This window comes from Drosophila mojavensis, unplaced genomic scaffold, assembly GCF_018153725.1.
Source record: "Drosophila mojavensis isolate 15081-1352.22 unplaced genomic scaffold, ASM1815372v1 contig_19, whole genome shotgun sequence".
NCBI lineage: Eukaryota > Metazoa > Arthropoda > Insecta > Diptera > Drosophilidae > Drosophila > Drosophila mojavensis.
In genome coordinates, this window is record NW_025318726.1 from 1,528,494 (window position 1) to 1,552,008 (window position 23,515).

General features: G+C 43.7%; 1 protein-coding gene across 9 annotated transcripts; it reads left to right on the top strand.

Annotated features, from left to right (window-relative positions):
- Positions 1 to 797: 797 nt before the first annotated feature.
- LOC6572442 (golgin subfamily B member 1) lies at positions 798 to 23,476 on the top strand. 9 transcript variants are annotated; one of them, XM_032728115.2, is made up of 11 exons: positions 798 to 932; positions 999 to 1,369; positions 11,658 to 11,980; positions 12,046 to 12,171; positions 12,238 to 12,357; positions 12,423 to 12,814; positions 14,025 to 14,225; positions 14,280 to 20,535; positions 20,602 to 20,712; positions 20,774 to 21,232; positions 22,977 to 23,476. In XM_032728115.2, the coding sequence occupies exons 1-11, from the start codon at positions 928 to 930 to the stop codon at positions 23,100 to 23,102; spliced, it is 8,490 nt and encodes a 2,829-aa protein (XP_032584006.1). In that variant the 5' UTR covers positions 798 to 927; the 3' UTR covers positions 23,103 to 23,476. The 9 variants fall into 9 exon arrangements, with proteins under 9 accessions (XP_032584006.1, XP_015021901.1, XP_032584008.1 ...); XM_015166415.3 differs by having other exon boundaries at positions 20,605 to 20,712; XM_032728117.2 differs by lacking the exon at positions 22,977 to 23,476 and adding an exon at positions 21,324 to 21,428.
- Positions 23,477 to 23,515: the final 39 nt, after the last annotated feature.

Here is a 23,515-nt window from a genome sequence, read left to right on the forward strand (position 1 = left end):
ATGTGTACCTCTTAGAGTTAAAGCTAATACAAGAAAGGAAATTACAGATAAACTTGGAATATTGTGTTATAAAAATAAATGCATAAGGCTAGGCAAAATGAAATTGCAATTCTCGTCGTAAATCTCATAGTGCTATAGATAATAATGCATTAATGAGTTATCAGGGACAATAACTATTCCAATCGTAATGTACACAATATGGTAGATAGGTGATTAGCCTCAATAAAGCTTAATTATTGAGAACAATTCTATATGATAATTCTATATGATAATCAATTTAAATAAAACAAGTAAAGTAGTGCTAGTCGGTACTGCTCGATTGGAGGATACCCATTCATAAACACATGTTCTGCTGACTGCAACGTTAACGCAGCAGCGAAGAATGATCTATACTAAGCGAACTGTATGGATGAATAATAATATGACACTCAGGTGTTCCGCCGAAACGCCACCAATAGAAAAACTTTGGAAGACGTGGCCATGGATATAGCTTATAGATATAAGTTTTCAAGTTTCTACTTCCTGTAAACGCAGACTAGAAATGATTTATCATGGATTGTATTCCTAAATATTTACGTATATTTACCAATTAAAATATTTTCCACGTTCTCTTTTGGCGTAGCGGTGGTATCTAAACATTTGTAATGGCGAGTGTACCCACAGGTACAAATCAGTATACAAATAAACAAGTCTTTGCATGTCCAATTCACCAGGTTTAATGGACATTTCCATAGCTCTAGGCATTGGGCAGGAAAATTTTCCGAAATTACTTAAACTTAATCAAACAATGCTTCGATTATTATGTAAATTTATTTTGTATTTTCTGTTTTATATTTTGCATAAAAAAGCCATTACGGGCGATAGAAGAAAATACCTATTCGGCAACCGTTGAACAACCACTGTGTCCTATCACTGAAGTCTACGAAAATGAGGTGAGGTTTAATTAACATTTAGCATTCGGCCCTGATAAGCGTTAACCTAATTGGCAACAACCACAGCGACACGAAAACCTTGCTGAGTGCATTGCTATGCGACATTTATGGCAAGCAGGAGCAGCAGGCAAGACGTCTGCGTCGCTGCCGTCGCCACCAGAAACTGCAGGAGAAGCCTAGCTCCAAGGAGCAACGTCACTGCCGCAGATCCGCAAAGAGGGAGACTGGAGCGAAAATGGCCAGCGGCCTGGCGGGCAATCAGAAGGTGCTGCAGACGCTGAGCGTGCGCCAGCTGATCGATGTCTGTGCCATGCTCAAGGTGGAGCTGTTGATGATGGGCTACATGCTGGAACGCGTGCTGATCACGCGGGATCGCCTGAAGCGCCACCAGGAGGTGCTCTGCGAATTCGTGACGGCCATACTGGTCGTGGAGACTCGTGAGTAGCAAACCACGCTTTCTCGCAGTGTACAAACAGCTGTCCGGCTGCGTCTGTGGCCGCAGTGCGCATGACCCACAGCTGGTGTTCTGGCCTCCGGGTAAGCAGTGTGCTTCCAAAGCAAACCCAACTTAGTCAAGTGCGGAACTCTCAGCTGTGTGCGTCGTTAGTGCGGAGAACAGCTAGCAAAGCTGAAGGAAATTCACTACACGCAACGCGCATGTATGTGCTACATATATATACATATATGTATATGTGAGTGAGTGTGTGAGTGTGTATATGTAGACTTTTCTCTGTGTGCATACAGCTCAGTTCATTGAATGAATGTTGTTTGTGTGCGGGCGTGCGTGCGTGTGTCTGTGTCTATATCTGTGTCTGTGTCTGTGTAGTGGGCAGGTAAGCCTACGCATGTACACACACACACACATGTGTGTGTGTGTGCGGGTGCGTGTATGTGTGTGTTCACGTTGGGGGTTGATGACGACACAATGTCAAGCGAGTGAACATGAAAACAACTCAAAGGCGGGCGCTTAGAGACTGTCTGACGTGCAGAAGACACACACACGCACACACACATACGCACACGCACACACACTTACTACGTGTAGCTTCCAATGCGTTTCTTTATGTAAATATACATATATATGTGAATGTGCTGGCACGTGTAGATGTCGCTGCTGCTGCTGCTGCTGCTTGGCCTCCGCAAGTATTTTGCCACTTTTATCTATGTTTTTATATCTGTGCGCTGGCTCGGTCGCCTGTCAGTTATGGTTGGCGTCGTCATTGTGTGGGCTCGTTCTGTGTGTGGCCGCTGAACAGTGTACCCTTGATATTCGTCCAGCACGTAGAGCGTTGGCTACATCGACCGAGGCGACGCCGACGTCGACGTCGACGGCAGCACAGCCACAGCGGCAGCACCGATTGAAAGCGCGCACACGTGCAAAAGTAGCTTTCTGTTTTTTATTTACTTTATTTATAATTGCATTGTAGCTTCTTTTTTTTCCTGTTCTGCAATTGTGAAATAACGCAATTAATTGCATACAGAGCGTAGTACAATGGTGTTTCAATGCCAATGGCCATGTGTGTGCGTGCTTGTTAACTCTTAATTGAATGAGGCCATAATAATATCGATCGACCGGAATATTGCAATTAAATGCAATTGCTGGAGGCATTTTATGCAGCTCCTAAAACTATGCAACAGAAAAAAGTTCACTCTATCGAACGTCGACTTCCGTTTTGCGGTCGAGGGCAGCGAGCGCGCCTCTTCAGCGCGGCCCATTTCCTGAAGCGCGAGTGAAATTGTATTTGCTGGCTATTGATATGGTTTGTTATTCACACACACACACACACACACACGCACACATAGAGAGAAAGCCACTCACACAAATACATGGGGCATGTGTGTGTATTGTTGTGCTTGGACTGTCGCTATTAAAGCATATCCGATTTCTTGTGATTCACGTCATGCACAAACACACACACACACACACATACACAAGTTCGTGATGAAGACGATTAATAAAGTTCAGTTAGAATTCGGTTAAGGCTGAATAAATTGATTAAGCCATTGCATAACAGTGAATATTCACTTACGAAATTTTACCAAAAATATTTGAGTTAAACATAAAAATATCAATAAATTACTCAACAAATCAAATCAAATTTCAACTCGATATATCAGCCTGAAAATGGCATTGCATTGCAATTGCACCAAATAAGCTTGGCTTAGCCACAAACGCCAAAGCACACAATTTCTGGTATGTCACAGACAATTTGTGAAGGTAAGCTGAAATGTCAGTTAAAGTTTTGTAGATTACGGTTAGTGTTTGTTGCTAGTGCTGGCTATTCGACTTGGCCAGCACTCAAAACTGGGTCAAGACGACAGTTAGCAACTGACAAACAAAAAACAAAAAAAAACAAAAACCAGGATCGATGAACGACCGAGCAAAAGTCATAGTACAATGGCGCGGCAACGGCGACGATGTCTTCTTACCTAATCCAAATCCATGGGCCAGCAAACAATAAAGAAAAACAAAAAAATAAAACTAGTTCAGCTTTAGTTGCTGTCAAGGTTTTGACTTGGCTCTCTCAGTGCGTGCTGACAGTGCTATGAATGCGGACAACTTTTCGAAATAGAACAGAAATATATATGAAAACATTTTTTATGTGCGAGTGCGAGTGTGAGTGCGAGTGTGAGTGCGAGTGTGTGCGTGTGTGTGTTGTTACATAACATTAATAAAAGCATGCCATTTATAGTCGGAGAATGTAGTAAATTTCTGTATTTATTTATATAGATATATATGCCATATATCTATGTATGTATTAAGTAAACAATACTAATAATAGGCCACGACAACATCAACAACAGCTACAACAGCAACAACATACAGCTGATACGTACAACGCAAAAATGTAAAAATAAAACTAAGTAAATTGCGAACCCATCACAACAACAAGAACAACCAGTACTACTAAACAACAGCAATAAACATCAACAACTAAAACAACAGCAACAGCAGCTTCGATTTTAATGAGGCGCCACTGAAAGCCGTCGTAGAAATCGTAGCATAACAAGCAGCGCACGTTTACTTAACATGGGTAAATATGCCAACTGTGCAAAACAGACTGTCAATTGATATACTTTAATGCTCTCTCTCTCTATATATACTATACATATATATATATACATACTAATATACATTTATGTGACGTATTTGCTAATTAATGTGCTCCCCACCTTTTTAGCGCGCCTTGCAGCAATCAGAGCTTAGCTGCGCTCACTCTATGTGTGTTCAGAATTGATCTAATTGTTATAATTGTACATTTATTGCCTCTCTCTCTCTCTCTTTCTTTCTCTTTTGCTCTCTGTTTATGTATTTTTTGAAATCTCTCTCTCTATTTCTTTGACTCTCCAAACTCTCTCAAACAAACAACAATTACCAACCGAAAAGGTAAATTCTTCTATGAAATATTTATGCAACACCATCAGCCTTGCATACATTTCATTCTGAATTTCAACTGGCGCTCATCAACTACATTTACAAGCCTAATCCAGCACACCCACAAACACACACACACACACATACATACATACATCTATACAGTGTCTGGCATTAGTCACGCATAACGCGCACAGTTCTAATTTTGGGGCCGCTTGTAATTAACATTTGCATTTTTCTCATGAATATGCCGAAGCGAGAGAGCAGCCAAAACTGCCAAGCCACGCCCCTACCACTACCCACTCCGTTCCGCCCCCCTGGATCTGTCCATCGCATTCATTTACATGATATTTCATTATTGTTATGGACGTTCGCAAATACCCCCTTCGACATTTTAATCCCCTCAAGCTAACCGTTTAATTAGAATTTCTTCTCACTCTCTCATGTTTGTGCAGCCGCCATTTGATTCTGTTTTTAGATAATTTCTCATGACGTCTCCCGTCATCGGCAGACTTCAAATATAAATCGAACGCACACGCACACGCATGCCTACACAAACACAAACACAAACACACACACACACCAAAACACACACAACTGTTGCATGCTGCCGTGTTGTTTCTGTTGTTGTTACTTTTAACTGTTTTTATTAACTTTAAAATTGTTGACTTGTCTAACTATTATCCAACTATGGCTTCATTCGAGCTTTGCTTTTGTTTGTGTGTGTGTTGAATTTTCACACTTTTAACGCGATTAAATCGAAATTGCGTCTCAGCTGATTTTCAACCCTTCCCTCGAGCGAGTCTCTTCAAAACAGGTGTTCTCACACCTGAGATTATAGCAACAGCAGTTGGAGAGGAAAGTTCAATTAACGTCAAGTTAATGGGAAATATTCTGTAATTTAAAGATTATTTAATTTTGTTGTAGTAATTCCATGATTTATTAATTTGTGATTATGGAATATACTTCAAAAATTATGATTTCATAATTAAAGTTAGCCAATAAATACGTTTTTATATAGGTTGATGGGCAGAAATTTTATAATTAATTTCCTTTACTATTTGAGCCAATTTAGAATACAAGTTGTTTGTGCTTAGACAAAGATGAATTTTATAGATGCCCAGAAAGACTGAGAGCTAGTTGCCAAATCTCTACGATTGTTAGACAGACCAAAAACAGTAACAATAGGATATACTATATGCATAATGATAAATATATAAATTTGTCTGTGAATAAATATATAAATTAGTTGTGAAGGCGACGTTGGTATTTTTGCATTTTCTAGCAAGCAAATACAAAATCAACAATGCCACATTCAGCAAATATATATTTATTTAGTCATTTATTTGGTATATGCATAAATATATTTATTATGTATATAATATAGCTAAGTCTTATTCCTTTTGTCTCTCTAACAATAGTAGACATTTGGCAGAGCTCACAGCTCACATTTGACTTCATCTTGGTCAAGTTGCTTTATATGTGACCCTATGACAGTTCTTTGAAACGTAAGATTGTTTCTTACTCATAAATTGTTCTTATCAGTCTGTTTATATAAACTTATCTGAATTTTTCGCAATTCAAAAAAATTGATTTGATATTTAAAATGGTATATTAGTAAAATAATCAGAAGCATATCTTGCATTCAGCACTCCTTTAAATAAGTACCTTATACATACATATTTTTTATTTAAAAACTAATTTTCTTCAGTTGATTTGGCGCTTGAAATGTTGTTATTATCAATTTGGAGTTCAGCTTATGTGTGCATGTAGTCTATATCCTATATCTATATATGAGTTATTGCATTACAATCTGTCAGTTAGTTATTCTCTCCGTAAATTAGCCTTAAACTATTCCCGAAATGCTGGGCATAGTTTTAATTATCCTCTCTCAGAGGTATACCTACTCTTTATAAGTAAAACAACTTTACGTATCTCTCTTAGATATTACCCTGTGTTTCTCTATGTCGTCCATTCGTATTCTCTCCCATACAAACCAACATGCATCAGCTATAAATAAACATGTTATTTCAATTACTTTCAATAACCACATTTGTAGTTAATCTTCTACTCAGTAAAATTACTTTGTTCTTCATATTTAAATTTCGAATGGGCTTAGGCATGTGGTGTCAAGGAGGGCTCTGGCCATCATTTTTAGAAATCTAATCAAAACGAAATCTATAAAAGGCTCAATCTGTCAGAATCAGGCCTGAGCACAATATACGCGCTATTACCGCCTGGGTCTGCCTTGGTTGCTTCGTACTTTTTCACAAATTGCTGCGTGCTTCGCATACAAAACACCAAAAAATAAAAAAATAAAATAAAAAGAAGTAAAAGTACGAATAAAATATATGGTATGATTTTTGTGCAGTTTCTCGCATTTTTATATGCAAAACGCGCAAACACAGAGCGGATTGTGTAAGCCCAAAAGGCCAAGACGACGGTCGAAGCAGGAAAAACGGCGAAAACTGTTAGGGAAAAGCGCTTGAGCAATTTGCGAAGCTTATTGAAATTGACAGGCAGCAACTCGATGGAAATGCTTAAGTGCTGCAGCTGATTAAATGAACCATCGACTGATGAATGCTCTACCAAATTGCGTTTCCTATAATCAATGTTATGCAACAGACAACAATAGACATGTGATGGACAGCTTTTCAGATATCAGCGGAAAAGTAAACAGCCAACGCACGCCGGGGTGCCGTTATAAAATGGAGTCCGTTGCACAAGCCCTCGAAACCAGGACAACAAAGGCAGCCACTCGAATGCTGCAGAACGTGACACATACATATGTACATATATATGTATGTGTGTGTATGTGTGTGTATGTATGGACTGCTAGCTGAATCGGCATTTCAAGCTTTTGTCTCTGCAAGTGAAATCGTTCGCCCGATATAAGCACAGAGTTTCAATGGGTTAATGAACCAAATAGCGTTTCATTTATTATGTAACCTCGGCGCTTAGCCCATTCCCTTTCCATCCCTCTGTTTGCCTCAGTGGCCAACTGATTGCAGCTGCCTTAATTGACGGCAATTGCATCGCACGTGCTGGCGCATTGACCAAAACGTAATACATAAACATTCTCAGACGCTGTTGCTCCACAGGAATGGGAATTACATGGTTAAGTGCCAGTCAGTGCAGACTAACTGACGCTGGCCAAGCATCGTGGCATTCCCCAAGGATAAATGAGAGTGTGTATATGTGTGTGTGTGTGTGTGTGTGTGTGCCTGCCTCTGCTGCGATTGCGGCGATGAGGGTTAGCTGCGAGCGAGCTGCTTGATTTTTTTTATAGCCAAGTGCATAAGCCAAATGTGTGCGCGGCTCATTAGGCCAAAACTCTTGGCTTGCTGTTTTCTTACACTTCACGTTGCCAAATATAAAACAGACAATGCACACATGCATATATATACATATATCACATACACACACATATATATATCTCTCAGAATACACACGTGATGCCGCCTAAAGTTCAGTTTCTGGTCAAGGCCTAGTCAAACGCTAGTTCAAACTGCCTGGCACAGCCTTGACACAAAGACGCACACACACACACACACATATACGTGAGTCTTTTTTGCATTCTTTTCGCTTTGTAGTGCATTTAAGATAATTACGCACAGCTATTTTTTAGCCATTGTTATATAAATCATACTTAGCAGCTGCTGTCATACGAGAGACTCCTGCCCTAAGGCCTATGGAGAGTCGGGGCATAAAAATATTTTATGGGCCGCACTTAATTTGCGTGAGGCCCATTACATAAGTGTTTGTGCAATTAGTAATTCATTAGGCATTTGCCGGCCTGTTTGCTTGCCATTAAAGGCCAACATGAGCAACATTTCCAAGAGACTTCTGTAAACAACATTTGGTTGTCTTTATTTCGTTGTTTTCATTAGTTTCGCACTCATTTATGCAAACAGAGCTGAAATTGGAAGTGTTTTCTTTGCCCGGGCGGGCAACAGCTGTAAGCAGCTTATGTAAGACATCACATTTACATATATGTATATGTATCTATGTGCAGAGTCCTTAAGATGCTGCCCCAGGAGACGAGTTGCCGATGCGAGCAAGGTGGGCATCGGCATTTCTTGTTGGCGACTTTTAAATTTTCAATTAACTTTTCGCAATTCTCTTAAACGTGCTCGAGCTGCGCAATTTAATTATTTATCATGACGCGAACCACATTTTTCCTTTTTTCCCCATTCCTAATTCCAATTAGCTTCCGTGGAAAATTAATTAAAATTATACTTTCATTTGAAGCACGCATATTCAGCTATTCGACGACTTATGAATTATAACAAGTAAGAAGGTCCAGTCGAGACTGCTCGACTAGGAGATACCCTGAACCCTCCAAGCTGATATTCTAATCATTCTGCACTTCTTCCATGTACACATACATACACATGCACTTATAAGCACGCGCTCTGCTAACTGCGCAGTAAGCAGCGGCTGCGCTGCAATGTGGGCAATATTATGACAATTTATTTGTTGAATAATTTCTTTCGTAGACATACAATCTTAATGAAACTTTTAGAGTGTAATCATATAGTTAAAATGTGTGTACATTCTAAAGCACAAGTCTCTAGTACTTGAAATGCGTTTTTTACAAATTGGGGGCAAAGGGGGCGTGGTATTCAAAATCTGTAAATTACAAAATCTTTGTGTCCATTCACTCTATATACAACGCAAATGAAGTCTCCAGGTTTAAAAGTGTTCAAATTAGGCTGAACAAACCAAGTCGATTTTTCGTTTATTCTCGATAAAAAAGTTATCGGATGAGTTATCGAAAAAATAAAACTCGTACTGCCTATGGTATACACGAGTATGCATGCCAAATTTCAGCTCTCTAGCTCTTATATCTTCTGAGATGCTCATACGGACGGACGGACAGACGGACAGGGCTATATCGAATCAGCTCGTCGTCCTGATCAAGAATATATATACTTTAGGGGGTATGCGATGATTCCTTCTGCCTGTTACATACTTTTCACAAGACCATTATACCCTGATTTCCCATTTTCTATGGGTTCAGGGTATAAAAACAAAATTCTTAACGTATTCAACATGAGTTTCATATGAAGCCAAGCTTAAGCTTAGAACAAAACTCTTTTTTTTATGACTTTTCCGGCATAGTTAAGTGAAACAATAATGATTAATTAAAACCCTTTCACTTGTGTAGCACTTAAGAATACTTAAGATGTTAAGCAGGTAAACATGTTACAATCGGGCGTTACCGACAGCATAATACCCGCTCATTCACTAAATATTAAATCGTGAATCTTTTTGATAAACAAGCTAGAAACCAGCCATTCTGTTTCCCTTCATAGCATCAATTCATTAAAGTTCAAATTATAATCTATTCCAGTTTACCTGTTTATATTAAAATATCCCTTTTAATTAATAATATCTTTATACATGGCAAATCAATCGAAATTCTGGGAGAGGCTACAACTTTACAGGGTATACATATTCGAATTGCCTTGCTCCCAAAGGTCATAACAGGAGTCGAACAGCAATTTTTTAATCGAATTCGCATGTGGCTCTTAGGCAGTGTACCACGCCTCTTTAGGAAGACTGCAGTAGCTTAACTGTTCAACCTTCAGACCCTAGTCCTTAAGACCCTTTTGCCCACAAACTTAAATTTATACCAAAGACGTCTTGCCTTTGATTGAGTACAGAAGTTTGGACAAACACAAAGTCTAGATACAATTTCAAGTCTATTGCTCCCAAAATAGCAACAAATATAGAATTTTCCGAATTGTTACATCCTTTAGCCTGGGTGGCAAGTATAAAAATATAAAATCCTTGTAGGAATTATTTATTCATGTATATTCCACATAACATGTTATACACTGATAACATATTCTCAAGTATATCATGCGTAAGATAATGTGTATCATTTTTATTGCTATTTCCAAATTTATGGAAAGAGTGGAGGCGGACAGAGATATAAAATGCGGCATAAATATATGTATTATTTATGCTTGCGTCTATTTTGGTCTGTGTATGTCAAGAAGGGAGTTAGAGCTCATTAGACGGTAACTGAGGGAGCTATAGACCCACACAAAATATTTATAAGTCAAAAATGAATTTTATATTGCTATCAATATATAAATATATAATGCGTAACTTTTTAGGTGCTGTGTGGGATTATGGGAGCAGCTTCACCTTAGTTACCGTCTAATGAGTTTCCAATAAACCTCTTTGGCAATAAAGTAAACTTATGTTGTCATACAAAAATATAATAATAGCGTCCCAATCAGAATTCCCATCAACGTGAAAAGTATTGAATTTTAATAAAAAACATAGATGCGATTTTCGCTGCTTCAATAACTGAGAAAACAAGCTGAAGCTAAATCAAACCCAAGTCATGCAGTCAGATTGCCCCAGTTGCTTTTCACATTTTGGCGTTTGACGCCTGCTCGGATTGCGGGGAGTTTTCTTCTTCTTTTTGGTGTTGGGGCTGAAAAACAAGCAACAGCAACAGCCACGGCCATAATAAGAAACTGAAGATTTATGCGCCTGAAGGCGCAGATAGAGACAGCTCAAGTGAATTAAGTTTTCATATCAGAATGCCAGCGTATCAAGTGTCCAGGACTCGCAGGATGAGGAGCGAATAAGATAAGTACTTTGGCCAGGACATGCGGCATGTTAAACTGTCAGCAGTCAGTGCACACACTCATTAATACTCACACACCCACACACACACACACACACGTTTGTAGATACATCATGGTCAATGTGAGCAGAGGCAGCAGCCACATGCTAACACCCCCACTACCCATCCCACCCACAGCTCCGGGACTAGAATGTGGCTTGTGATGTTTGGCGTATTCATTGTAGCATATTTTATCACATTGTCGCACAGACAGACAGACACACAGACAGACAGACAGCTCTGCACAGAGACTGCAAATCGCATTTGCCATCGCATGCGGCAAGTTCTCTTTTATCAATTGCTTTCAAGCTTTCGCTCATTGTTGACATATCGTTCTCATGGCCTCAGAGGGCTTCAGCAGTGTCCAATATTATATCGTATAATCGTATAATAATTACTCTATAAATATACTTATCTCTTTTGTTTTGTTTTTTCTTCTTCTTCTCTTTCGCGTGTGCTCTTTAATAACTCGATAATGAACCGTATTATATAATCAATCCTCTTAATCTAATCTATAAATATATATACTTGGGTAAAGTTTGCATACTGCACGGATATTGTAAGTCAACTCACACGGACGTAGCCAAAGCCAACTAGTTGTTAGCTCTTAACTGTTTGCATACTGTTATAAATTTTCTTCTTCTTCCTCTTCTTCGATTACACGCATCTACTGACCATTTGAAATTGACAACTTTTGCAGACGATGCACAGCCTAAAATGCGCTTTAGTCTCTCACCACCGCCACCAAAAGTCAGCCTAACTCCACCCACTAGCACCACAAGCGCCACTAGCAGCTCGACCACCACCAGCAGCAGCAGCAGCAGCAACAACAACATCAGCGGCGGCCATCGCAAGGCTCTCAGCCGCAACCGCAACAACAACAACATGCTGAGTACTGGGCCGGCCAACGCCAGCACCGATGCTGGTGCGGATGAGGCGCTGTCGGACTACAACCAATGGCTGCATGCCATGAAGCTGGTGGCTCGACTGCCAGGCGGCACGCCACCCGAGTTCCGGCGCAAGGTAAATGGTTGAATTTGCCTTTGGTATTTAAGTTATAATATTGAAATTAATCGTTGACCCCTCAGCTGTGGCTGTCCTTGGCGGACAAGTATCTGAAGTCGAAGAACATTGATTGGGCGAAGCAGCGCGAGAAATGCTTCTGCGAGGAGTGGCGCGAGGATGACGAGGAGCTGGGCATTCAGATCGTTAAGGTGACTAGCAATTAACTCCCATCTGAGCAGACTAACTTGAGCCTAATGAATCGTTTACCCCCATAGGATCTGCACCGCACGGGCTCGAATTTATGCACCGGCCCCGCAGGCTCCATCAACCAGGCGAAGCTCAAGCGCATCCTCCTCGGCTACGCGCGCTACAACCCCGAGGTGGGCTACTGCCAGGTGAGAGCGAGCGAGTTGCTTTTGTTGTTTCTCAATTATAGACAACGGCTTTCGTGTCACCCCAGGGCTTTAACATGCTGGGCGCGCTGATACTGCAGGTGATGGACAAGGAGGAGGAGGAGTCCATGAAGGTCATGATTTACTTGGTAGAGGGCGTGCTGCCCACAGGCTACTTCTACGGCTCAATGGGCGGCCTACAAGCGGACATGGGCGTCTTCCGAGAGCTTATGCAAACAAAGCTCCCACGCCTGGCGAAGCACCTACAGCGACTGCAGGGACCCATGGAGAATGCCTATGAGCCGCCGCTCACCAACGTATTTACCATGCAGTGGTTCCTCACCATGTTCTGCACCTGCCTGCCGATGTCCTGCGTGCTGCGTGTCTGGGATCTGGTGCTCATCGAGGGCAGCGATGTGCTGCTGCGCACCGCCCTCGTCCTCTGGAGCCTGCTCGAGGAGTGAGTACTGCTTCCAATTTCTCATGCAACAGCTCAGAACTTGTGTTTGCCCATTTTTGCGTCGGCGTTGGCGTCGGCGTCTGCGTCGGCGTTGGCGTCAGCGTTGGCGTCAGCGTCGCTGTCGGTGTCTGTTTTCTATTGGCCTGCGGGCCAAAATCTGTGTCAAGGCTTATGACAGACGCAAGGTTACTGTCATTTGCCAACGTTTTTTGCTGGCCAAATGCAATTTTCCTGTTTGTCGAAACAGCTTTTGTGTGTGTCGTAATTTCGGGTTTAAATATCAAGCAAAAAGCAAAGTTAAGAATACAGCAAAAGTTTAGTATAGGCCGTAAATTTCTGTGTGCAGGATGTGGATTTTACGATTCAAAAATAGCTTGTCGTGTAGCATACAGATTCAAGTCAGGTTGAATCTGTTCAGGTAGTAGTCATCATTATATAATGAAACATATTTCAACCCCTTCATATATGTTTGGATTTGCCAATCGATTAGTATAGGACATCCACATAGATATTCATGAATACAATTGAAAACTTTAAGTATTTACATACAATGTTCATCTAGCTTTCTATCCCTATGTCTGAGTGCCACCTCTATTGAGATTGATTTACTTTATCGTAGACTTTATAGAATAATGCAAATTAATTAATCAAGCAAAAATATTTCTGTCCGGTTGATAATGGATATATCATGTAAATTGTAGTTCCAACATAAAAATCCCAGACGGCAAACCAAGAAACTGGATTTATATATTCCGATCTGCTATCTGCTATCTAAATATTACCCACCATCAAACTATGCAAATGTAAAAGAATATGTTCCAAACTTAAGAGATATATTAGTATATGCAAATATGTATGAGTCAATATTAACCATATCTGCATATCAGTTATTGACAGAAGATTTCACAAGGTTATATCTTATATATTTATATGCAAGTGATTGACGGCAGAGGCCCAAAGGATATAATATCTCTTTGTCTATCTGTATCTACAGTAGAATCCTTATAATGACGCTGAAGAAACCGTCGTTATACCCGGAAGACACTATAACGATATAAGTTCGCTTATATAAGTTTGCCTGGGGACCAGAATTTCCGTCGCAATAACCGTACGGACGCTAAAGGCGGAGTCATTATACTGATACTTTATATGTAGAACTGATTCTGTTTTCAATATCTTAAAAACTTATTCTTGCCCTATTACTCCCCAGACGTGTCCTAAATGCACGCACTGCTGATGACTTCTATGGCAAAATGGGATCCTTCTCCAATGAGCTCTTGAATGGCCACCTCATCGATTCGAACGGCCTCATAGAGAAAGTGGTGCAGTTAGGACCTATAGCCGACATCAAGCAGCTGAGGGAAAAGCATCTGTACAACATTACTCCGCTGGCCAACAAGCAAGGCTTGCAGTAGGTTCACAATTAAATATAGCGGGCAATTAGCTCAAGTTCCATTTCTTGCAGGCTTTACTACGATGAGGAAGATACGCATTCTGACGATGAGTCGCGCATGGCAGTGGCCACTGTGTGGGGCCTGAACTGGGGCAGACGCGGCTCTGTGGGCACGGGCGCAACGGGGGCAGGCAAGCCGCAAGCGGAGCAGAAGGACCGGCTGGCACTGGACATTTCGTTGCTGAAGAAGCAGTACGATCGCCTGCGCGAGCGACAGAAGCAAGCCCACGTGATACTGACCTCCGCCTGCTCCACGGCAACTGCACCGCGACAAGCGAACTCCAGCCAGTTGCCAGTTAATCAGCTGCTTCTTGGCCGCCCGGCCATAATCACCAACAAGGGGAAGCGTGTGGGAGCCCCGTTGGGCGCCATTCCGCCCGCACGCAAACCCTCGCTTCCAGCCGTGCTGCATAGCAAGCCCCCAGAGCGACAGCTGCGGCGCGGGGAGACGCTGCTCTGGCGGGACACGGATGCCACGCAGCATCGACGTGATAGCCTGACGTGGAAGGAGATCAAAGCCGATCGCGCTGCCATATTTCGGGAAGGTAGCGATGCCACCGCGGTCAAGTCGCAGAAGCTGCGTTCGCGCCTGGGCAAAAGTGATAGCTCCTCGTACAGTGAGGATAGCGATGGGGAGCAGGAGGCTGAAGGCAAAGATGGCTCCAGCACCGACACCAGTCTGTGCGATGACGACGATCCCAAGTCGAGCGAGCAGAGTCCCAGGCGCAAGGCGAAGCTGGCACGCAAACTGAAAGAGAAGCCCAAGCTGGCTGTATCACGAGAGCCTAGCCTGGAGCGCAGGAGACCCAAGTCCTGGGCGCCTAGTAGCCATGAAATACCCTTTATGCTCATGGGAACCGAGAGCGGCGATGAGAAGGAGCCGGCGCCAAAAGAGGAGGAGGACAGTGCCACTGAATGTGATCGCTTTGACTACTCACGGAACTTGGACTGGTCAAAGGAAGCAGGGGATCTGGCGTCGAGCAAAATAGAGCCACTGATAGGAGCAACTCTACCAGCTACCAGCACTGCGCAGCTCTCTCCCCTCCGAGATATGGTCAGCTATCTAGGCACAACCAGCATTAGTGAACTGCCTTCGCCCAGGCTAGAATATGCAATGTCCGATACCGAATCGGTTAATCCTCCCGATGTAGCTGATGCTGCACCCAGCGCAGCGGTGGAAAAGGAATCCACTTCAAGGCGATACGATGTTAGTGACGACGGCGTAACCAATCAGTATTTTGAGCGGGTCAATAGCGTGGAGCGTCCGAAGCGACTAGAGCTCTCGTTCTCCCTAAACGAGGAGGATGCCGAAAAATCCTCGCCCATGGAAGAGCAGCGTGCGCTGGTCGAAGGCCAGAGTGCTGGGTATATAGCAAAGAGCATGCCTTTCGATCTTCCAGCCATAGAACTAAAAGCGGGCATACCCCTAATACGCGATGACAACATTCCAGGCGAAAACAAGGACGACTACAAAGAAGTGCTGAGCATGACGATAGAAACGAAGAAGGACGCATTGCCTACGATCCTCAGTAGTGCCAGCCGTAAACGTCGAGATCCAAGACGCAAGACTCTCACAAGATCGTCGACGATTGAGCTGGAAGAACGTTTCCAGGCGCTGGAGCGGCGATTCAGTCAGGAGAAACCGAATCGACATTCGGCAAGTGATAAACTAGAGGGCACCAAGTACATACCGAGCACTGCGGCTCTGGAAGAGCGTTTCAATACACTGGAGAAACAGCTAAGTGCGGAGAAACAAGGTGGGCAAATTATCGAGCCTACGGCCGAATGCTTTGAGAAGCCGGAACGTATTCCCTCTACAGCTGACCTGGAAATGCGTTTCAATGCTTTAGCCAAGCAAATGAGTTCCACTGAATCAAATGCAAAGGCTCCCATTGAACTTAGGGGTCAAGAGCAGCCAGCGGGCAGGAGTTCAAAGGAGGGAAATGAAAGCGAGAAAACCAGCAAACTGCATAAATTGGATGACTCTCAGACAGATACAGCAAAACCTGCCAACGAATGCGATGCAACTGACAAGAAAGAGAGTGAAAGTAAGCAGAAAACGGAGACACCGCGCCTTAAAAAATTGCCTTCAACAGCCGAATTGGAAGATCGCTTCAATGCATTAGAGCGAAGAATAAGCGTACAAAAAGCCAGTCCTACCAAAGCAAAGAAGGAACCACCTGACGAAGGCAGAGAAAGTAAAAAGACTTCACCCAAGAAAGTTGCAGAGGCACCAGCAAAGGCAGAAAGCAAACCAGAGAGCAAGGAAGTAGCTGAAGAAGTTAAGCAAACAAAGAAAGAGACAAGCGATGCAGAGATTCGCAAACATGCTGAAGGCACAAAGCCAGAAGCCTCGGATAAGAAAGATGAACCAGCCAAAGCTTCACCTTCAAAAAATGAGAAAATCCAAAGCGAAAAGAAAGAACCTGTAAAGAGCAAAGAATCATTAAATGAGGACGACAAGAAAGTTGAGGTACTCAAGCGGAAGTCCCCACCTTCCACAGAGGAACTAGAGAAACGTTTCAATGCCCTGGAGAAGCAGCTGAGCACCTCCAAAGGAGATACAAATGGAGAAGTTGACAATGAGAAGTCTTCTAATAAAGCTGAGCCTGTGCCACAAGAAGAAAAGCAAACTAAGCAATCAGAACAAGGTAAGGAAAATAAAGTCAAAAAAGAGGAGGAGGCTCAAAAGTCAATTAAGTCGTTTGATGAAAAAGTTAAAGCAATAAGTGCAACGTTGACAAACGATGAGAACACAAGCGAAGTATCAGAAGCCACATTGGAGAAACGGAGGGCCTTTGAAACCACATGCAAGACAGCCAACAGAGTCTTAGAAGCCGAGCAAAAGCCGTTAGCAACTGAAACTAATGAAGACACTCAGAAACCTGTCAAACCAGATCAAAAGTCAGATCCGGCAGCTGAACAGCCAGAGAAAACACAGCCAGCAGAGCATAATAAAAGGCGAGCCTCCGAACCCCCTTCTATGGAAGATTTGGATAAGCGCTATGAGACCCTGAAGCGCCGCATGAGTAGTAAAAATCACTTAGCCACCCAAAACGAAACAGTGAACGAGGCACTGGAGCGCATTGAACAGGAAGTAATGGCAGAGCTCGGCGACTCGGAGGAAGACACAAAACCAATCAAAAAGCAACCACCCACAACCGAGGACTTGGAGAGCCGCTACGAGGCATTACATAGCAAGGACACAAAAGAAACTGAAAGTAAATCAAAGCCGGCGCTTAAGTCACCTCCACGCCGTGTCGATGTGGCCATCGAGGCACACATACCTGAACCTCCACCGCCCCCACCAGCAGAGCACCGGATCATCATCAATCCTGGGCAGCATCAGCAACGCGCTCTCATTGAAGAGCTGCAGAGCAAGATAAAAGCGCAGTCCCCGGGCGAGGAGAACTTGAGGCCGAGCGAAATAAATCCTCAGCGAAAGCGCCAGCCAGAGCAACGACAGCTGCAACAGCGACCCACGACAATGGGCGATGAGACATCGGAAGCACCTGCAACCACCGCTTACTACAGATCGGGAAATTACGAACCCTGGCAATCGCAGCGAACGGTTCGTCGTTTCTCCGATTTGCCGTCAAGAGCCGATTTGGAAAATCGCCTACAATTCCTGGAAAAGAAATTGTACAAGAAATTCTACAAGCAGCGCTGTGCAAGTGATTCCGAAGTTGCATCGAGGATGTTTAGCTATGAGGACAAGCCAAGCACCTCGCACCAAGCGGAGGCTCAGCTGGAACAGCGTGTTCTGGCCCTGGAGAAGCAGCTGAGCGAAAACAGCCTCAAACTGCTGGAAGCTGTTCGCGAAAAGGAAAAGCAACAGGAGAAGCTGAACCACAATTCAGAAGATCTCTGTTCTCCACGTCGACTTAGCACTGACATGGAAATTGGCAAGGAGCTGGTGCGTTACACCCAAAACATCACTGACGTTGAGGAGTCGGACAAGCCGATTAACATAAGCATCAATATTAAAATGCTCCTCAACAAAGAGAACGAACAGCGAAAACCGCCAGCCGAACCCAACACAGATGATTTGAGGCGACGATTAGAACAGCTCGAACTGGAGCTAAGCGAAGCGCGTGCCAGGAATGGAACAATACCGATCCCTGATGTCGAGGCAAGCACCGAAGATGCTCAACTTCCGTCGACCGAACAAAGCGAAGAAACTGAGACAAGCAAAAAACAGGAAAAGGATAGCCACAACCAGAGCGTCAAGTGCGACGAGGCCGAAAAACTGGAGGAACCTGCAGTGCCCTTGATGGATAGTGCAGAGCCCGAGACGGTAAAGGAAACCAAAACCTTGCAAAACGAAGAAAAGGCTCAATCCGGTAATAAAGAATCGGACCTAGCAGATGCCACTAAAGAAGAACAAAAGGCTGAGGCTAAAACTGTTAATGAAGAAAATGAAAAGAAAATCGAAAAGAAATGTTCCCCCTCAATCGAAGAGCCGAAAATTCCAGATGCATCTCTAAAAAATGATCCTCAGCCAAATAGTGAGAAATCAGATGCCATTGAACAGAAGTCAACTTCAGCCGAGGAACCACTTAAAAATTCCGAAGAAAATCTTGTTATTAATCCAAGTGATATTGGCCCCGTAGATCCCAATAATAAGACTGTGGTACTTCTAATGGATAATGAGCCGAAAGCATTGAAAGTGCGCCGTCTGACCAGAGCCAATACTGAAGAGCTCGAGGGTCTATTCCAGGCCCTTGAAAAGCAACTCAACGATCGCAATCTCGTCAAGTCCAAAGATGGAAAACTGGTTCGAGCAGAAAGTAAGCCATCTGCTGAGCAAGTCGAGCAGGCTCAAGCCATATCAGACCTGACCAAAGAAATTGAAGACTTCACCAGTGGCAAGCCAGAAGAAGAAGCAGCGGAGCAGAAACAGGAGAAGGAAAAGGCCGTTGAAGAGGATCCCAACTATGACTGGGGACCCAATCCAGTTAAGCATCACCTGAAACGGAAAACCGTCTATCTGCCATCCACCAAGGAGCTAGAGGCTCGCTTTCGGTCCTTGGAGCGTCAAATTAAACTACTCGAAGATGTTGAAAAAATTGACGTAGAGCAGAGACTCTGTGAAATCGAGCGAAAGATCAAGCTGCAGTACTCGTTATCGCATGAGAAAGACCTCAACAAATTCCTAGAGCTATGCGAAGGCAAAGGCCTAGACGATGAGGAGGATGTTCATGTGGCGGAGTCTACTTCTCCAGTCAACGACCGCTCACGCAGTCCATCACGCAAACAAGCTAGCTCCTCCGCGAGATCACCATACACGTCTCCAGTTTCCAAGTCAGTGAGCAAGTCGCCATATGTGTCGCCTTCACGTAAGGAGAAGAGCACCACAAAGTCACCTTATACGTCACCTTCACGTAGGGAGAAGAGCACCACAAAGTCACCTTATACGTCACCTTCGCGTCAGAGTAATAAGACGCAGCAAACATCACCTGCGCGCGCCGCCAGCAAGAAGAGTCCCTACACTTCGCCGGCTCGCCGTCAGCCGCACAAAGACGATCTGCCCATCTCTGACGACCTGGAATACAAATATCGCGTGCTGGACCTGGTGCGTTCCAAGTCCAAGGACAATCTCTCCAAGCGTAAAACTGACCCCAATAAGAAACCACCTATTCATCCGCTCGAAATGCTGCTCGATCCGAGTCCGGATGATAGTGAAATACCGACTACGGGCGAGCTGGAGCATCGCATACGACTGCTGGACGAGAAACTAAAGTCCCCTGTGCGCCACAAGTCACGTTCCCGTTCGCCCACCATCGAGGATATCAAGCGAAAGAAAATGCTAGATGACCAGCAGCCCAAGACGCCAGTACACAGCCTGGAGCGCTTGGTCTACTCGCCCAGCAAGCCGGAACCACCCACTGCCGAAGAACTAGACAAGCGTATACTTGCGCTGGAAAAGGAGCAACGCTTCGATTTCAAGACCCAAAAAGACTACAAAGAATTCAATCAAAAACTTAAGGACGTGGTGTCGCCCTCGCTATCCTACGAGGAGTTCAAGTTGACAAAGTCGCGCGAGCAGAGTCCCCGGCGACAAGCCCCCACAACGCCAAAGTCAGCAATGCGACGCGAAGAGATACATGACGATTACCGTGACTATCGCCGTGAGGAGACAACTTCGTATCGGCCCACCAGCCCCAAGGTCATACGGTTCAGGGATGAGGACGAGGACTACTACGAAGACTCGTGGCGTCCCAAGTCACGGCAGAGTCAGGGACAGGGCCCAGCCAGCGAGCGAATGGTGGGCATAACCAATGTTTTAAGCTTTATGGAGGAGAATTCTAAAATTCTTCAACGTATTCTTAAGAAGACTCTTGCAGATCAGCCATCAGCATCAGCATCAACAGCAGCAAGTCGCAGCTATATCAGCAGCACAGCCTCTGAAGGTGTCGATGCCCTCGGCAGTCGCCTGATGAGGGTAAGTGATCTATGAATTGGCAAAGCTCAAAAGACTTATCTCAGTTTTATACGCTTCAAAGGAAACATCGCCCATAACTCGAACTGGAACCCATACGGGCGTACCGCTGCGCACTGGAGACAACATTAATGATCGCTTGAGCTCCATCAAGAACAGCATCAAGTCCATCGATAGCTTGTGCGAGGAGAAGTCCTATCAGAAGGAGAAGTGCCAGCGCTACATCGACTCTCTGTTCTCTGACTCATTGCACTTCTCCAACAAGAAGAGCTCGGCCGAGGACTTGACGCACAGTCGAAGCGAGAGTCGAGGACGTGGCACGCAGCGCTGCTCCGACTATACGCCAACAATCCGGATCAGCTCCGAGCATCGTTCGCTCGGCTCCGTGGAGTCGTTGCGCACGGGCAGCCCGCTGCGTGCTGCCAATCCGCCGCATCATCGTTCGCACAGGGATGTTAGCCGGGAGCTGTCGCCGCGTCGCCGTCGCGAGACGGAAGAGCTAGAGGAGCGCGAGAGTAGTAGGGTAAGACGTGATAATATGTTGCCAAATTATTTAGCTGATAATCGTAGCGAACTAGGTAGCTCCAGTAGTTTAACTAAGTTTCACAAAGTAGATAGACAACTAGAAGAAACCTGCGCCAAGTACGCGGACGACAGACGCTCCGCCTGCAAGTCCCCGTTGAGCTCGCCGTACGAGTCCCGAACAGCAGGCACACGATACAACACAACAGCCACAGTCGACAGTTTCCCTAGGCCCGTGTCGCCCTATCGCCAGCCCTATGACCCAAGCAGGCCCTCACGCTCCAACACGCCCGTCTATCAGCCAGCCAAGCTGGAGATCCGCCACACGACTGTCACCTCGACCTTCTACGATCGCTTTCTCACCGAGAAGCAGATTGAGAAACAGACGCTGCCTCGCCCGCCCAGCCGCTCGCCCGTTCTCTCGCCATCGGCAGCGACCAAGAGCTACAGCGATCTGCCCAGCACCCTGACGGCCCACAAGTACGGTCACGAGCTCATGCCCGACGTGGCCGCCACAAGCGCGAGCAGCTACTCACCCATGTCCCGCAGCTATGCGGGCAGCAGCAGCAACTACTCATACCTCACCCCACTCACCACTGCGAGCGATCTTGCCGCCACCTCCACTCCAGCTGGCAGTGCATCTGATCAGCGCTTGCGCAACAGCTCTGAGAATATTCCCAGTCCCCAACCCAATCCCACTCTCACTCCCACAACCACTAGCACCAGCTCAGCCATACCATATGCAAGCGTGCTCGGCTCGAGCTCGACAGCCTCCACTGCATCTGCATTCGTTCCATACAACTTCAGTAGCTCATTTAGCAGTCGGCTGGGTGATCCGGCGAGCACCTCTGGCACATCCACTCTCAGCTCGTACTCCACCGGCGTCTACAATCCCATGATGTCATTCACATTGCGCGAACCGCAGATAAGCAGCTTGCCCAGCTCGTCATCGGGTCAGTATCAATTCAAGAGCGCGTTCGGCTCGACTCTGGCAAAGAGCGAGCTCGATAAGCCGTAGACTCGATGAGTAAGTGGGCATACGAATAGGTTGTCATCTCTGAACCATGCCACATTCTCAGCACATGCTCAAACTAAATTTACTTTAAGCTAACTAATTACTCGTTGCAATTATATAAACAAGGAAAAGGAAAACTCTCAAAGCTCTCACAGATATGGGACATAGTTATACAGAGAAAGGAAAACATTTCACACGTTTAACTACAAATATAATCTATATATACTATATATACAAAACAGAATTTTACGACGATCTCTTTGCACCTAAACAAAAAACATATTCTGGCTTCTTGCTAATAGCTAATTACCTCAACTGCATTCATGGCACCAATCAACGTAACTGATCATAGAAATAGCAACCGAAAACCATTTTATATACATATATATATATACATATATATACCCTTTACTATATACATACTAAAAATATATCTAAAAAGAAAAATAAGAAAACTTTTAAGACGAAATCTCTATTCGAGCACTGCATCACTCAATTATAATGTATATCTTGAAAAAAAAAAAGTATTCCAATTTCAAATTAAATTTCGTATTTATGAAACTAAAGAAAAACTTAGATGATTATGAGATGGGTTAGCTGACTTGAAATGACAACCAAAAAGACGTTAGTTAAAATATATATACATATACACGACATATACAAATGTTTAATAATATATATGTATATACATATATATGTTTATATATATATTCATGCATACCAATTGCAGTTCGAGAATTTCAATTATGCAAAATCGAGTTCCAAAACGGAAAAGACAAAAAATGGCTTCAAGAATTATTACAACATCAAGCTGAGAAACAAAAAGTTAATCAAAACGATTAGAAAAATTTTATGAAACCCCGAAAAATTCATTTGGCTAGATAGATAATTGCTGAATGCTCTCAAAATATTATATGTTAAATGCAATTGTTAAAAAATCAAGCAAGATCCATATATACTTATATATACATATATAATTAAGTAGGCAAGAAATTTGACAGGCTTCAGTTCGATTCGTGGAACAACAAAATGTTTGTATTTATAATGTTATCTTTTGGTTTTGTATGCGCATATTCCGTGTTGTTGAAACTTTTTATAATATTCATTTTGTTAATGTTGAAAATTTGTCAAAATATTGAATATACAAAATCGAGTATTTTTGTTACAAAAACGTTTTGATTTCATTAGAGCAACAAATAAACATGTTAAAGTGCATTTAATGCAAAAATACCCATTGCGTGTTGTTTCTATTGGGCATGGCGTGCGTAG